Source organism: Scyliorhinus canicula, chromosome 3, assembly GCF_902713615.1.
Source record: "Scyliorhinus canicula chromosome 3, sScyCan1.1, whole genome shotgun sequence".
Classification (NCBI taxonomy): Eukaryota; Metazoa; Chordata; class Chondrichthyes; order Carcharhiniformes; family Scyliorhinidae; genus Scyliorhinus; species Scyliorhinus canicula.
In genome coordinates this window covers 11274798-11293070 of record NC_052148.1, presented here as the reverse complement: position 1 = coordinate 11293070, position 18273 = coordinate 11274798, and the positions used below count along the sequence as shown (strand labels likewise).

At 46.8% G+C, this 18273-nt stretch overlaps 1 protein-coding gene and 1 long non-coding RNA gene across 3 annotated transcripts in view; one reads left to right on the top strand and one right to left on the bottom strand.

Annotated features, from left to right (window-relative positions):
- LOC119963818 overlaps nucleotides 1-18273 on the bottom strand; it is a 130699-nt gene that overhangs the window by 35689 nt on the left and 76737 nt on the right. The window lies entirely within an intron of this gene.
- The window catches only part of LOC119963816, a 138364-nt gene that overhangs the window by 61062 nt on the left and 59029 nt on the right, over nucleotides 1-18273 (top strand). For both annotated transcript variants that reach the window (XM_038793122.1, XM_038793123.1), the window contains exon 3: nucleotides 3613-4267. In XM_038793122.1, the coding sequence (XP_038649050.1) occupies nucleotides 3613-4267 (655 nt within the window). The remainder of the gene's footprint in view (nucleotides 1-3612; nucleotides 4268-18273) is intronic.

Here is an 18273-nt window from a genome sequence, read left to right as displayed (position 1 = left end):
ATTGGCCAGCTTGTTGCTGCCTAGCAACCCTTGCTAGAAAGTCGGTGAGGTGAGAATCGGGCTCCATTGTAGACGATGAGGTGGGTCGCACTGCCAGACTGGGTTAGGGACGCAGATTCAACAGTAACTTTCAACAGGTAGTTGCGGAAGTACTGGAAGTGAAAGAAAAAATTGTAGGGCACAGGGGAAAGAGCAGGGAGTTGAAGGGCACAGGAATTATCCCCAATGTCCTGGTGAATATTTATCCCTCAAAAGCAATATGACTAAAACAGATGATTTGATTATGAACACATTGCCGGTGGTGGGAGCTTTTGGTGTGCAGATTTCACTGCTGTGTTTCCTACAATAATACAGTGACAACATTTTAAAATGTCCTTCATTGTCTGTAAACCATATAGGGCCGTCCGGAAAGGCACTATGCAAATGCAGGTCCTCCCCGTTTCCCAGCGATAATGCCAAGAGTAGAGGATGGGAAATGTTTGGATCAGAATTGATAGTGGGATTGAGCTGCTGGAGAAAGCTATTATCCACTGCTGTCTGGGTCACTGTTCATTAGCCTCCCCTTGATGCTCAGGCACCTCCTGATCATGTCTCCCCCTGCAGTGCTTCCTGTTAGAGTCGCGTGCGCCAATCCCTTTTCTCCCCCCCTTCATTATCTAAATTAAATGAGGATTATGACATTCTCACTTGTGCCTCCTCTCTGAAACAATACACCGAAGACCAGAATGCTTAAAGGGGGCTGAAAAGAAAGGTTGTGAATGAGAGACCTATGGGAGAAGTTGGACAGCTAATCTTTGGCAGATTAGATTGCATTATTCCTCATGCTGTCTTATCCCAAGGACACTAGCATACGCACGCACGCAGGCGAGCAGACCTTATCAATTACATGATTGCACCAATGTGGCTCTGAACCCCACTCTCTGACTTGACATAACTATGACCTTCCCGTTACTCATGATGATTGGCACTGATTGTTAACCCATGACTCTCCTTCACTGAAATTTGAAGTGAGTCTTTTGAGTGGTGCCGATCTCTTTCAAAGCGCAAAATTAGAAGTCTGTCTTGCTGTTACTTCCTGCTCAGTGGGGTTGGGCTCCTGTGTAATTGACCGTGGCCATGCCCACTGTAGCAGCACCAAGTGAACATGTGTTGCAAGAAGGAGCCCCAAAGGCCGGCTAAATAGTGTTCCCACACTTCACCATACCCCTCCCAGACATAACCTACTTTCGGTTTTGGAAGATGCCATTTTACCTGAGTGTTGATATGATGGTGCTCCATCTTTATTACAGGACGGAGTTCGACCCTCCCTCTCTCACTGGCCAGGTACCTCCCGATTTACCTGGAACCTCACGAGGTGCAGGTAGAGGTGGCACTTGTTATTCTCCAGGCACCCCCATCTGGAGGTCATGTGAGCTATCACTTACAAGGGTTCCCCCCACCATGCCAGCTTCACATAACCCCTCTGTATTATGTGTTCCCTAGCTACGAGCTGCAGATGCCTCCTGTGACCATTACCATATGTTATGCAACCCAGTACAGAGTCTGCCAGCCCGAGGACATCGACTGGAGAGCAGTCCCACACCCCAAGCTGTGCATGTTTGCTGTGGAACATGCAGCTCTTGCCCCTCCCTGCAGCTGGGGTACACCACGCTCCCAATGATTGTTACTGCTGCATGCCCACTGCTCTTCTGCACTGTCACCTTTCTCTGACGTCAGACACCTGTCATCACAAGTTGCCTGTCATCTGTGACTCCTTTCCATTATTCAGCAGGATTGCCTGCACTCTGAACAAAAATGGGAGCCTTGACATAGTTCCCATTTTCCAAAGAGGACTGTGGATTCCTGTTTCCAAAGAGGACCACGGACAACAGTGACATTCACAAAGCACTACACCCCGACCTACTTCAGGTTCATGTGAATCATCCCTAATGTCTTCCTTTGGTGAAGGGCCAGCCACGAGGGGACATAAGTTCAAGCTGAGGGGCAGGAGGCTTAGAGGGATTTGAGGAAAATCTTTTTTACCCAGAGAGTGGTGATGGTCTGGAATGCGCTGCCTGGGAGGGTGGTAGAGGCGGATTACCTCACATCCTTTAAAAAGTACCTGGCTGAGCACTTGGCACGTCTTAACATTCCAGGCTATGGGCCACGTGCTGGCAAATGGGATTAGGTGGGCAGGTTAGACGTTTTTCATGTGTCAGTGCAGACTCGATGGGCCGAAAGGCCTCTTCTGCACTATTATTCTGTGAGTCTATGATTAATGTGCCACACTAACAGGCCCCGACTACATAATCTGCAGGCATCCCCTTCCATTAATACATGTGGTATCCTTCAGGCTCCCTTGAATGTCTGTTATTCATGCAGCCTTGCGGGGTCCAACTTCTTCCCGCCCCTCCACCTCCTCGCCCTCTGCCTGACATCATGACCCTTCGCCATCTATCCCCCCCCCCCCCCCCCCCCCCCTCCCAGGTCACAGTCCTCCTTCCACATTGCCCCTCTTGTTTTCGTCAGTCCACACCCTCCCTGCTCCCCACCCCGCTAGCCTCACCTCGCACTGCAGCGGGTGAACTTTGGACCTTTGTTGTGGGGCAGTATGACTCCCACAGTACAGTGCTGTCCAGATAGAATCTCCCACAGACCAAAGATGTGCAGCTTCGGTGGATTAGGCCATGATCAATTGCCCCTGAGTGTCTAAAGGTTAGGTGCGGTTATGGGGATAGGGTGGAGGTGTGAGTTTAAGTAGGGTGCTCTTTCAAGGGCCGGTGCAGACTCAATGGGCTGAATGGCCTCCTTCTGCGCTGTAAATTCTATGATTTTGCCATTTTATTTGGAAAAGTCCGTCCCTGATGTCTAGACAATCTTGTAACTTGGCAGAGCAAGCTCCCACATTCAGCAATGTGATACCAACCAGGTGATCAGTTTCTGGTGATGTTGGCTCAGGGATAAGTATTAGTCTCGAACTCTGGGGCAGGTGGAGAACTGCCCTGCTCTCCTTCACAGAGTGCCATGGGATCTTGTCTGTTCACCTGAGTGGTCAGTCAGGGCCTCAAAAGCTGGCACCTCCGACAATGTAGCATTCCCTCACCCGGGATTATTGGGCTCAAATATCTCGCGTGGGTCTTGAACCCACTACCCTCTACAACTCTGAGAGCTGCCCACTGGGCCACAGCTGTGCAGGCAGATTCGACAGTCCCATGGACTTGGTAAGGGACTTGGAGCTGCGGATCTGTGATGCTGCTGTGGGTACAGCACTGGAGAATTCCCCTCTGTCTTATAGGTCTCGTAGTTTTAAATAGATTTACCCCCTGGGAGGGGCAGTGGCAACTCCCGGCTTCAGCTGTTGCTTTTGGCTGCTCAACTGAAGTCAAGCCGAGGAACTACCAGCACAGTGTGACCTGTGCCCATGGACATGGGCAACAGTCGGTGCATGAGGGGAGAGAATTCAAAGGTTGTGATGGAGGGAGGGGGGGGGGGGGGGGCAGGGAGGGGTGTGGGGGAACGCAGTGGTGATGGGTGGGGAGTGATGATTTATGTTTTGCCCTCGCCAATTAAAATATTTTCACGATACTGTTTGAATGTGAATTGAAGTGTTGCATTTCTGTTTGTCTTCTCTAGCAGTCGATGACAACCCGTTCTTACCGAAGAAAATGACGCACAAGAGAGCTCTTAGCGATGAGATCGAGCAGGCAATGAGACCCGAAATCAAAGGCCTCGCACCAAAAAGCAGTCCCTTGTCCAGGTCGTCACTCTGCATTAATGGGAGCCATATCTACAGCGAAGAGCCCATTTCAAAATCCTCCTCTGGTTTATTATCAGAGTCGTTATCCCTGTCCCATTCCCTCCAGGATATTGCGCACAAGACCGAGCACTCTCCTCGGCCAGCTCCGACTGAGGAGACCGAAGGGAGGCACTGGGCGGCCAGCGGCACAGAAAAGGTGGAGGCCAGGCTGATTGCTCCGGTCATCACAGTGGCTGATGAAGATGGTGCTCCGGTTCCAGCCGTAGACAGCCAGAGGAAGGAGGAGGCTGGAAGCGCCCGGGGCACCCGGCCCGTGCACGCTGCTGCCCCGATCATCTCCACCGCCGAGTCTGCAAAGAAGATCGTTCCAGAGGAGACCAAGAAAAGCAGCATTTTCCCCTTTGGGAGCGACAGCAAGGATTCTGAGGGCAGGAGATCCCGGAGTCCGTCTCCTGTGAGGAAATGCAGTTCCTTGGGTGAAAGGAGTAAAAACACTGGATGGTTTATGAAGGAAGCTCATCACAAACCCAGGTGAGTGAAGTTATTAAAATCCTGGATAAAATGGGGAGGGCTATGAGGGACTTTAGCTGTGTCTAAAATGGATGTCTCTGGGTTGACCTTTGCTCATTTTTGACCATCCTTGTGAAGGGATGGTCAACGAAATTCCAATCTTGACCAGATTTTATTTGCATTCAGGACAGATCTGCACCTTATATTCAGTGACACTTCCTTCATCCCAACCCCGACTTTGGGTGACCTTCTGAAAAAACTAACATTCACTTACAGTTTTGGTCTTACTTAAGGAGAGAAGTACTTGCATTGAAAGCAGTTCAGACAAGATTCACTGTGCTGATTCCTTGGTTGACGGGGCTTGTCTTATGAAAGAAAGGTTGAGCTTATATTTACTGGAATTTAGAAGAATGAGAGGTGATCTTATTGGAAGATAGAAGATTCTGAGAGGGTTTGACAGGGTGGACGGTGAGAGAATGTTTCCCCTTTGTGGGGTGAGTCGACAAGTAGGGGGCAAAGTTTCAAAGTAAGATGGAGAAGAGGAGGAATTTTGTCTCTCTGAGGGCTGTTAGGTTTGTGGAATTCCCTTCCCCAGAGAGCAGTGGAGGCTGGGTCATTGAATTTATTCAGGGTCGAGTGAGATAGATTTTTGATGGACAATGGAGTCATTCTGGGGAGTGGGCAACCAAGTGGAGTTAAGGCTGCTGCTAGATTGGCCATGATCTGATTGAATGGCAGAGTGGGCTTGAAAGGCCGAACACCCAGCTGCAGTGCCTATTTCCGATGTTCTCATGACCTTCGAACAGGCGCTGCAGAAGGCCGGAACCTCGAAAACAATAACTGGCTTATATGAAGTGTTGCATGACGGTTTGAGCTATTTCCAGTGTGCTTAACCAGTCTTCAGCATAAGCCTAATTTGAAATAAATATTTATGTTTAAAAACACACCTTCCAAAGACCCCTGAAACGTATTACTTTGTTTCTAACTGCCATCGTGTTTCAGTGGCTAGCACTCTTGCCTCCGAGTTGCAAGATGTTGGTCTTGAGACCCGTTCCAGAGGCTTTGAGTACAAGATCAAGGCTAGACCTCCAGTGTGGTGCTGAGTGGGTGCTGCACTGTCTGAGGTGCAATCTTTAAGATGAGATGTTAGGCAGATTGGTTTGAGGTTGATGCGATGGATCCTAAGATACCAATCCGATTGGGACAAACGTTTATCCTTCAACCTCTGTTATTTTTCTGCATTAATTGGCTGCCATGTTTACCAACAACAGTAACTACACTTAAAATAGTCGATTGGCTGACCAAAATGTGGGACATCCTGGTGATGTTGAAGGCGCCCTCACAATGTACGTTCTGGCCTTTCTTTGAATCGTACCACTTGTCTCTTCCGATAAATAATTCTGTAAGCTGTTCTATGGGACCATTTTGTTATGGTCTCGATCCAGAATCCATTGGTCAGGGACACACAGCAATAAATGATCTACAACCATCATAAGGGCAGCACGGTAGCATTGTGGATAGCACAATGGCTTCACAGCTCCAGGGTCCCAAGTTCGATTCTGGCTTGGGTCACTGTCTGTGCGGAGTCTGCACATCCTCCCCGTGTGTGCGTGGGTTTCCTCCGGGTGCTCCGGTTTCCTCCCACAGTCCAAAGATGTGCAGGTTAGGTGGATTGGCCATGATAAATTGCCCTTCGTGTCCAAAATTGCCCTTGGTGTTGGGTGGGGTTACTGGGTTATTGGGATAGGTTGGAGGTGTTGAACTTTGGTAGGGTGCTCTTTCCAAGAGCCGGTGCAGACTCGATGGGCCAAATGGCCTCCTTCTGCACTGTAAATTCTATGATCTTCAGCCATAAGTGCCGAGGGTCCCGGAGGTCTCCAGCTTCACAGATGCCAGTCTTCAGCCAATTTGATTGACTCCATCTGATATCAAGAAATGGCTGAAAGCACTGGATACTGCGAAGGCTTCGGGCCAGAGGAATTGTGCTCCAGAAATTGACGTGCCCCTGGCCAAGCTGTTCCAGGATAGCTGCAGAACTGGCATCATATTTGAAAATGGCCCAAATCCAACCCGGCCAATTGCCACTCCATCAGTCTACTTTTGATTGTCAGAAAAGTGATGGAAGGGGTCATCAGTGGCGTGCTTAGTTTAGGTTCAGCCAGGGCCATTCGGCTCCTGACGTCATTACAGACTTGGTCCAACCATGGACAAAAAAGGTGCAGCGGGTGTGACTGCCCCTGGCATCATGGCAGCATGTGATCAAGTAGGGTATCAAGGAGCCTTAGAACAACTGGGGTCAATAGGAATCAGGGGAAACTCTCTGCTGGTTGGAGATTGGAAGAACAAAATGTGGAACCTGCTTGGTTGGAGCTAAACACAACAGCAAGGTCGGGCAAACATTGGCAGGAGTTGTTTATAGGCCAGTAACCAGTAGTTTTAATCTGGGGCGTGGTGTTCATCAGGACATTACAGAAGCATGTAGTCTGGGTATTGCAGTAATCTTGGGTGACTTCAATCTACATATAGGCCGTGATTCTCCGTTTCCCCGCCGCAAAGATCGGGAATCCCGATAAGGCAGAGGATCCTGCATTGAGCCAAACCGAATCGGTGCACAGCGGCAAACCCATCCTTGGGCTCTGGTCCAGCCGGCCACAGCGGGCTTCCCATCCTGCGCCAGCGGGAACATGGATTTAATGGGCTGGAAACCTGAATTCACCCCCCACCCCGCCGCCCCATTGTGCTCCGGCCCACACAGTGGAAACTCCAGCAGGCAGGCTTTGGTGTAAGTTTTGCCAAGCATAGTCCTGGAGTGATGGGCCCCAAGGACCTCAAAGGATTTTTCCCATTGCTCATGTGCTCCTCTGCAGCTGCCAATCTGCAGAGGCAGGGTCCTTCAAAGATCCTCGGGGTTGGGTGGGTAAGAGGTTGACCCTGGGACCCTTCCCCTAAAATGAGGGTCCTTCTGTGTCTGGACTGTTTCTTCCACCCCTGGGCAGCCTGGCGATCACTCTTGGCATGGTGATCTCAGGTAGCTCACTGTTCAAGGTCTTCATTCCGGTCTGACCTGTTTAAATGTACGTGACTGCTCACTGAACTCCTCTGCCTGACAGCTGAGGAGTGGATCGAGATGTTGATTGAAGAATCAAGCCAGGAACACTTTCCCTTTCCTCACTTCTGCTCCCTCAACCCTATGCTTTGGAAATTGCTGCTTTTTGAAGTATTTAGAACGTTTCTAAAAAGCCCACAATACAAGACTGGGTAAATCTAATGAACAATAATGCTGTAGAGGATGACTTTCTGGGTGTGCTTGGGAGGATTTTCTAGAGCAGTATGTTCAGGAACTCATTAGAGAACAGGCTACTCCAGATCTAGCATCATGTAACAAGAACAGGCTAATTAATAATCTTGCTGTAAAATAATCCTTGGGGATGAGTGACCATAATATGGTAGAATTTTAGGTGGTTCAATCTAAGGTCGAGTTGTTAAATTTGAACAAAGGAAATTATGAAGGTACAGGGATGAATTGCTGAGGTGGATTGGAAAATACTAAAAGGTTATGCCGGTATACAAACAATGGATAGTCTTTAAACAATTATCACATAGTTTACAGCAACTATACATTCCTTCAAGGAGACATAAAAAAGACATAAAAGGGGCTGGTTTAGCTCACTGGGCTAAATCGCTGGCTTTGAAAGCAGACCGAGCAGGCCAGCAGCACGGTTTGATTCCCGTAACAGCCTCCACAAACAGGTGCCGGAATGTGGCGACTAGGGGCTTTTCACAGTAACTTCATTTGAAGCCTACTCATGACAATAAGCGATTTTCATTTTTCCATTTCATTCAAAACCCCAAAACTCAGTCAACCGTGGCTAACAAAGGAAGTTGAGGATTGTATAAGATTAAAAGGAAAGACGATGAATTGTCAGAAATACTAGAAAACCTGAGGATTGGGAACATTTTAGAAAACAGCAAAGGAGGACTAAGAAACTGATAAAGGGAGGTAGAATATGAATGTAAACTAATAAAAAACATAAAAACAGACTGTAAAAGCTTCTATCGGTTTGTAAAAAGGAAGCGTTTGGTGAAGACAAATGTGGGTCCATTGAAGACAGAGTCAGGGGAATTTTAAATGGGGAATAGAGAAATGGCAGAAAGTTAAATGATTATTTTGTATCTGCACTCACTGAGGAAGATTCAACAAACCTCCCAGAATTAGTAACCCAAGGGCCTATAGGGAGAATGAGGAATGGAGAAATTAATGTGACTGGAAGTTGACAAGTCCGCAGGACCTGATATTCTACATCCCAGAGGGCTGGAAGAGGTTGCCATGGAGATAGTGGATGCATTGGTGATCATCTTCCAAAATTCGACAGATCCTGGAATGGTTCCTGAAGATTGGGAGGAAGTAAATGTCGCCCCAGTGTTTAAGAAGGGAGGGAGAGAGATAGAAAACGGGGAACTACAGATCCGTTAGCCTGACATCAACAGTAGGAGAAATGCCGGAATCTATTCTAAAGTATGTGATAAATGGATATTTGGATAATAATGATCTGATTGGGCATAGTCAACATGGATTTAGGAATGGGAAATCAAGTTTGACAAATCTGTTGGGAATGTTTTTGAGGATGCTACTCACAGAATTGATAAAGGGGAGTCGGTGGATGTGGTGTACTTGCATTTTCAGAAGGCTTTCGATAAAGTCCCCCACAGGAGGTTGGCTCGCAAGATTAAAGCACATGGGAGGGATAGGAGGTAATAAAGGTAAAGTCGCCATAGTCCCAGATGACCATTGGCTGCTTTCCCCTTTGAGGGGAGAGAGCTGACTGGTGGTGATTTACCCTGAGGATCACCACACCTCGGGCGAGGGGTAAGGTTAAGAAGGCGGGGCCTTCATGAATAACATCATGGGAGGTAATATACTGGCATGGATTAAGGATTGGTTATCAGGCAGAAAACATTCGAAGTGACATGCAGACACAGCAAGGCATTGGGAAGGCTAACAGCCTTTGTTGCAAGAGGATTTGAGTACAGGAGTAGCGAAACCTTGCTTCAATTGTATAGAACCTTAGTCTGCATCTGGAGTACTGGGTGCAGTTTTGGTCCCCTTACCTTAGTGAAGGATATTACTGCCATTGAGGGGGTGTGACGAAGGTTCACCAGACTTGTTCCCGGGATGTCGGGACTGCCCAATGAAGAGAGATTGAGGAAACTGGATCTGTATTCCCTGGAGATTTGAAGAATGAAATGAAATGAAAATGAAATGAAAATCGCTTATTGTCACAAGTAGGCTTCAATGAAGTTACTGTGAAAAGCCCCTAGTCGCCACATTCCGGCGCCTGTTCGGGAGGCTGGTACGGGAATTGAACCGTGCTGCTGGCCTGCCTTGGTCTGCTTTAAAAGCCAGCGATTTAGCCCAGTGTGCTAAACCAGCCCATCGGAGGCGATCTCATTGAAAGCTACAAAATACTTGGAGGAATAGACAGGGTCGATACAGGTAAAATGTTTCCCTTGGTTGGGGAGTCCAGAATCAGGGGGCACGATCTGAAAATAAATGGGAGGTCCCTTCAAACCGAGTTGAAGGGAATTTGTTTTTACTCCAGAGAATTGGTCATTTTTGGAATACTCTACCCCAGAAGGGGTGTGGCAGCTCAGTCATTGAGTGTGTTTAAAGCAGGGATTGACAGATCTCTAAATACCATTGACATAAAGGAATATGGGATAATGTGGGGGGAAAGGCATTGAAGCGGAAGATCAGCCATGATGGGATTGAGTGACAGAGTAAGGTCAGGGCACTGAATGGCCTCTCCAGCTCCTGTGTTGTTCTGTATCTAACCCCATGCTGTCCCTGTCCTTGGGGCTGTTTGAAAGGACATTATACAAAGAGCCATATTTTTTACTTACCTGTGATGTCCCTGACCAGGGAATGTTTGATGAGACAGTGTTGAGATGGTGCGGCAAGATTCTGCCATCAGCTCATGATTTAAAAGCACTGACAGTAGCAATGGATATGTGTCCATCAATGTCCAGTGTTACTCAGAGGATTAGTGAGATGCAGACACAAATGATCATATGGGACTGCAATGTGGTTACATCAATAGAGATGTGACTCAAATGAGGCCCAGAATGGGACCATAATATTTTTGGTTATAAAATATTCACGAATGATAGAAAAGGAAATGTGGAAGGGCTTTGTCAGTATTGATTCAGAGTGATGTGAAAGTTTTAAATAGCAAGGGCATACTAGATAGTTCTAGGTCTGAATCGATTCAGTCTGAGTTGAAGTACAGCGGGCACCTGTACCATTGCTGGGAATTTCAAACACTGAGAAGGAGCTAAATTAACACACTAGTCGGTAAATTTCAAAGGTGTGTAAAAAAAAAAAGCGTTTTAAATTATATTAGAAGTAGAAGCAGGAGTAGGCCATTCAGCCCTTCAAGGCCATTCAGCCCTTCGAGGCCCCTCTGCCATTCAACGAGATCATGGCTGATCTTGTTATCCCAATATGGACTGGGAAAGCACAGTCCTGAGGGTAGGGAAGGCATGGGACTTCTGACATGTGCACAGACCAACTTTCTAAATCAGTATGTTTCCTGGAGGAAAGTATTCTGGGAAACCTTTGGAATATCGTACAGTCACCTTGTGAACAGTGACAAAAACGTGACTTGTAGAAAGAGACCGGAACACACCACAAGTAAGAATAATCAGGTGGGAGGAGCTAATTTCAGTGATTTAAGGAGGGACTGAGCACAATGCTGATTCTGCGATAAAGTATCAGAGCAATGGTGTGGCCTTTGGGAAAGAGAATCAGGTGTGAACTAGTCATATTCGTCTTGAAAGAGAAGGTACAACAACCAATGCTACTGCACAGGGCTAACAAAGGAATTAGCATTGAACCTAAAACAGGAAATGGAGCTTTTGGATAAAAGGCAAGAGTCACTTAATAATCAGGGAGATTATGGAACTTGAAAATGTTAAGATAGGAATTAAAGATGCCGGGATCGAACTCGGGTCCTCGGCGCTGTGAGGCAGCAGTGCTAACCACTGCGCCACCGTGCCACCCAGCAAAATGTAAGAAGTTAACTAGGGGGACAATGTTGGGTTTATTAATGACCCAAAATAAAATCTCCATGTGGAGGCAGAGGACATGGTTAAAGTATTAAATGAATATTTTACATCTGTCTTTGCAAACCGCCCAGATGAATTGAGAGTTGGACTAAAAGAGGACAGGGAAGTTATGGGCAGAATTATTTTTCAAATTCATTCCCGAGATATGGGCAGTGCTGGCCAGGCCAGTACACTGAGGGAACAGAGAACAAAGTAGACATCGAGAGTCTGTTTCCACCGGTCGGAGAATCGCAAACACCAGGGCGCGGTCTCAGGTCGATCTTTGAGGACTGAGGTGAGGAGAAATGAAAACGGATAGAGCAGACTGATTTTAAGGTGAAGTTGGGCAAGGCTTTGAGGGAGATATGAATAGAAAGGTTATGATGGACAATGATAAAAGATGGGAGGAGGCTGGAGTGGAGCAGAAACTCCGGCATGCCCTGTTTGACCGGAATGGATGTATATCTCATGTAGTCCGCATGCATATCTCTGAGTTTCTAATCCTAATTCTCCACCTTGCACCCACTCTGACCTTTCTGTCCTTGCTTTCCACGAGTTTGAGGAACAGTTGATTATTTTTTGAATGGGCACTTTAAAGCCTTCTGGACTCAACACTGAATCTTTAAATCATAATCTCGTCCCCATTTTGCTTTGTTTTTTTTTGCTGGTTTAGTTTTATCTCTTGTTCCATTCTTAATTCCTTTACTAAATGTTTGAATCCCATTTACACCTCCTCTAGACACATATTTTGCTTCTCTACTTGTCCCTTTACCGCTCCCTTTGGCCTTGTACCGTGAAACCTTTCAACACTTAATCTATATTGCCCTGCATGGTGGTCATAATCACAGAAAAGTACAGTGCAGAAAAGGCCCTTCAGCCCATCGAGTCTGCACCACCGCATGAAAGATGTGCCCCACCTAATCCCCTTTGCCAGCACTTGGCCCACAGCCTCGAATGTTAAGACGGGCCAAGTGCTCATCCAGGTACTTTTTAAAGGATGTGAGGCAATCCGCCTCTCCCACCCTCCCAGGCAGTGCATTCCAGATCGTCACACCTTCTGGGTGAAAATGTTTTTCCACAAATCCCCCCTGAAACTCCCACCCCTCACCTTGAAGGTAAACAACCCTGACCTATCCAAACTTTACCACAGTTATAATTTTCCAGCCTTGGCAACAATCTTGCAGATCTCTTCTGCACTCTCCCCAGAGAAATTCTGTTCTGCCTGTAATGTGGTGACCAGAACTGTGCACACAGCTCCAGCTGTGTCCGAACCAGCATTTTATACAGTTCCACCATTACATTCCTGCTTTTGTGTTCAATACCTCACCCAATAAAGGAAATAGTTCCATGAGCTGTCTTGAGCACCTTGTCCACCTGTCCTGCCACATTGAAGAACCTGTGGACATGCATTCTGAGGTCCTTCACTTCCTCAACCCCTTCAATATCTTCCTGTTTATTGAGCATTCCCTTGCTCTGTTTGCCCTCCCCAATTGCATTTACCTCACACTTTTCCAGATTGAATTCCATTTGCCACTCTCTGCCCGCTCCACCAACCATTGATACCATCCTGGATTCAACAACTACACGATAAACTACACAACCAATTTTTGTCTCTTCTGCAAATTTCCCAATCGTGCCTCCCACATTTAAGTCTAAATCATTTATTTATATATATATCTATATATATATATATATATATAGATATAAAATATATATACAACAAACTACAAGGGTCCCAATACTGAGCCCTGTGGAACCGACACTGGAAAATGTTTCCCTCCGCAAAAGCATCCATCAAACATTACCCTTTGTTTCCTGTCACTGACCCACTTTTGGATCCAACTCATCACATTCCCCATGAAGCCCATGAAATCTCACTTTCATGACCAGTCTGCCATGTGAGATCTTGTGAAAAGCCTGACTGAAATCCGTGCAAACAATATGACTATTGTCCGCACTGACAATCAGTGAGATGTCAAACTTGAAATTCTCAGCCGGTCGACAGCTCCTCATCAGCCTGGTGCAGGGCAGGGAGATCACTGCTGAAGCACAGGTCAGGACACTTGTCGATCGCATGCACCATGGTTTGCCCATCACAGTTGTCGAAAATACCCACTGCACTACCTTCATCAATCCTCCTTGTTACCTCTTCGATACATTCCTAAAAAATAACTTTGATGAAAATCCAAATGCACGATCTCCACTGGTTCTCCCATATCTATTCTGCTAGTTATTGTCCTCAAAAATACTCCAGTAGGTTTGTCAACCATGATTTCCCTTTCATTAACCCACATTGACTTTGTTTAATCCTGTTGATATTTTATAAGTGCCCTGTTATTGTGTCCTTTGTAATAGACTCAAACATTTCCCCTTCTTCTGATGTTAAGCTCACTACCACCGGCAGTAATTGAGGCAAATAGCATTGATGTATTTGAGGTTGAGGCTACAGCAATAGGGCTGAGGTTGTAAATCTCAATATGCTGCCTGTTACTGTACGGTGATGGCCTGCTTTTATTGCCCTCACCAGGCACCCTGTGTGCTTGTCAGTTCCCACTGGGTATGATCAAAGATGTGACATTTTAAATGAAGCAGTGATTGTTGGATGTATCCTAGTCTCTGAACCGCTGTACTGCTGGGCCATGTTGGGCAGTAAATGACTCGGTCAAAAAAGAACAATGGTCAACTGTTTCCCACGAGGAGCCCCGGGATGTGTCGCTGCCTCCTGCTGGTTGTGGCTGACCCACGCCTCAATTTCAAACGGAGATGTTCAGATTAGTTTCGATTACACTTTTGAATCTGTACCTCGGACTCCTCAGCTATTTGGAAAAAAAACTCGGCTCGACAGCGAGAGCTAAAAACTAACTGCCTCTCTGGTCCCGCCTTTGGTCATTCGATGCCGAGGATTGCTGGTTTCTGGGACTGTACAAAGATTGGTTTTAAATTCGAAGAGGGCAGAGGTAGAACTGTAAACTGCATTTTCACGAAAAAATAAGAGGCTGTGAAGTCTCCATGTGTCCACTTGATTGATGACCACATAGCAAAATGTTCTGATTTGCTCCTCCAAACATCTGATTGATCTGTGTGAAATCTATAACTGAGGAGCCCAGAGCTGGTGATACAACTGTGCCACTGGGTAAGACTGGGGCACAGCCCTGCCACTGGGTAAGACTGGGGCACAGCACTCAATAGCAAGAATGTCCTTCCTCAAACTAGGAGACCAAAACTGCGCACAATACTCAAGGTGTGGCCTCACCAGGGCCCTGTATAACTGCAGCAAGACATCCAAACTCCTATACTCAAATCCACTCGCTATGAGGGCCAGCATGTCATTAGCTTTCCTCACTGCCCGCTGTACCTGCACGCCAACCTTCAGCGACTGTTCCACCATGACACCCAGGTCTCGTTGCACTTCCCCTTTCCCTAAACTGCCACCATTCAGATAATCTGCCTCCCTGTTTTTGCCACCAAAGTGAAGAACCTCACATTTACCCGCTTTATATTATTGCCTTTGCCAAGTATTTGCCCACTAGTCAGCCTGTCCAAGTCACCCTGCAGCCTCTTTGCATCCTCCTCACAGCACACACTGCCACCCAGTTTAGTATCATCTGCTAATTTGGAGATATTGCGCACAATTCCTTTGTCCAAATCATTGATGTATATTTTGAACAGCTGGAGTCCCAGCACTGAACCCTGCAGTACCCCACTAGTCACTGCCTGCCACTCTGAAAAGGACCCGTTTATTCCCACTCTCTGCATCCTGTATGCCGACCAGTTCTTTATCCACGTCAATACATTACCCACAATACCATGAGCTTTAATTTTGTTCACTAATCTCTTGTGTGGAACCTTGTCAAAAGCCTTTTGAAAGTCCTGATATACAACATCCACTGGTTCACCCTTGTTCACTCTGCTGGTCACATCCTCAAAAAATTCCAGAAGTTTTGTCAAGCATGATTTCGCTTGAGTGAATCCATGCTGACTTGGACCGATCCTGTCCCCACTTTCCAAACGCTCAGTTATTTGATCCTTAATAACTGACTCCAGCATTTTCCCCACCACCGATGCCAGGCTAACCGGTCTATAATTCCCTGTTTTCTCTCTTCCCTCCTTTTTTAAAAAGTGGGGTTACATTAGCTACCCTCCAATCCATTGGAACTCTTCCGGAGTCTATAGAATGCTGGAAAATGATAACCAATACCTCCATTATTTCTCGGGCCACTTTCTTAAGTACTCTGGGATGCAGAGCATCAGGCTCTGGGGACTTATCGGGTTTTAATCCCATCAATTTCCCCAATACAATTTCCTGATGAATAAGGATTTTCTTCAGTTCCTCCTTCATTCTGGACCCTTTGTCCCCGAGTATTTCCAGAAGGTTCTTTGTGTCCTCCTTAGTGAAGACAGATCCAAAGTAATTGTTCGACTGGTCTGCCATCTCTTTGTTGCCCATTATGAATTCACCTGATTCTAACTGTAAGGGACCTACATTTGTCTTCACGAGTCGTATTCCCTTCACATGTCTATAGAAGATTTTGCAGTCTATTTTTATGTTTCCTGCAAGCTTACTCTCGTATTCAATTTCCCCTTCCGAATTAAACCCTTTATCCTCCTGTTCTGAATTTTTAATCTTTCCCAGTCCTTAGGCTTGCTGCTTTTTCCAGCTAATTTATATGCCTCCTCTTTGGTTTTAACACGATCCCTGATTTCACTTGTTAGCCATGGTTGAACCACTTTCCCCGTCTTTCCTTTGTGCCAGACAGGGATTTACAATTGTTGAAGTTCATTCATGTGTTCTTTAAGTATCTGTCAGTGCCTATCCACTGTCAACCCCTCAAATATCCTTTGCCAACCTATCCTCGCCAATGCACATCTCATACCATCAAAGTTAACTTTCTTTAGGTCAGGACCCTAGTCTCAGACTTAACTGTGTCACTCGCCATTTTAATGAAGAATTCTACCACATTATGGTCACTCTTCCATAAAGGATCTTGCATCACAAATTGCACAATACTCAGTAACGGATGGCCTGCTCTCGAGTTGGTTCCTCGACATATTGGTTTAGAAAACCATCCCTAATACATTGCAGGAAATCCTCCTCCATCGCACTGCTACCAGTATGTTCAACACAATCATTATGCAGATTGAAGTCACCCATAATAACTGCTGTACCCTTATTGCACGCATCTCTAATTTTCATCCCCAAACTCACAACTAATGTTTGGTGGTCTATACACAACTTCCACTAATGTTTTTTTGTCCTTTGGTGTTCGTCAGCTCCTCCTATACACATTCCAAACGTCCAGGCTAATGTTCTTCCTTACTATTGCATTAATTTTCTCTTTAACCAGCAACGCTACCCCACCTCCCTTTCCTTTCCTTCTCTCTGTCCTGAATATTGAATACACCTGGATGTTGAGTTCCCATCCTTGGTCACCCTGGAGCCAGGTCTCCGTGATCCCACTTACATCAGATCCGTTAATGATTGTCAGTGCATTTAATTCATCAACCTTATTACAAATGCTCCTCGCATTGAGACACAGAGTCTTCAGGCTTGTTTTTTTGAAATTTATTGCCCTTTTGATAAGGTTCCTCATGGCAGGCTGGTGCAAAAGATGAAATCACATGGGGTCAGGGGTGAACTAGCTGGATGGATCCAGAACTGGCTTGGCCATAGAAGACAGAGGGTAGCAGTGGAAGGGTGTTTTTACGAATGGAGGTCTGTAACGAGTGGTGTTCAGCAGGGAATCAGTTCAGGGACCTCTGCTCTTTGTAATATATATAAATGACTTGGAAGAAAACGTAACTGGTCCGATTAGCAAGTTTGCAGATGATGCGAAGATTGCAGGAGTTGCGGATAGTGATGAAGATTGTCAGAGAATACAACAGGATACAGATAGGCTGCAAAATTGGGCAGAGAAATGGCAGATGGAATTTAACCCAGACACATGCGAGGTGATGCATTTTGGTAGATCCAATTCAGGTGAGAGCTATAAAATAAATGGCAGAACCGTCAGGAGCATAGAGACACAGAGAGATCTGGGCATGCAGGTCCACAGATCCTTAAAAGTGGCAGCACAGGTGGAAATTGGGGTAAAGAAAGCATATGGCATGCCTTCATAGGACCGGTATCAAGTATAAAAATTATGTTGCAGTTGTATAGAATATTGGTTAGGCCACACTTGGTTACTGTGTCCAATTCACATAGACAGTGTCCCCGGTCTGGGATCGAACCCGGGTCCTCGGAGCCGTGAGGCAGCAGTGCTAACCTTTGTGCCACCATGCTGTCCACTCCTGCCATGACGTTACCCTTAAATTAACTGGGGCACAGCACTGCCGCTGGGTAAGACTGAGCCAGAGCTCTGCCCTGGAAAAGACTGGGACACTGGTCTGTCACTGGAGAGGACTGGGACACTGGTCTGTCACTGGAGAGGACTGGGCACTGGTCTGCCACTGGAGAGGACTGGGCACTGGTCTGCCACTGGAGAGGACTGGACACTGGTCTGCCACTGGAGAGGACTGGGCACTGGTCTGCCACTGGAGAGGACTGGACACTGGTCTGCCACTGGAGAGGACTGAGACACTGGTCTGTCACTGGAGAGGACTGGGCACTGGTCTGCCACTGGAGAGGACTGGGCACTGGTCTGCCACTGGAAAAGATTGGGACACTGGTATGACACTGGCGAGGACTGAGACACTGGTTTGCCACTGGAGAGTATAGGGACACTGGTTTTCCACTGGATAGGACTGGGACACTGGCGGGACACTGGCATGACACTGGAGAGGACTGGGACACTGGCATGACACTGGAGAGGACTGGGACACTGGGGGACTGGGGCACTGGTTTTCCACTGGTGTGGACTGGGACATAAGAACATAAGAACTAGGAGCAGGAATAGGCCATCTGGCCCCTCGAGCCTGCTCCGCCA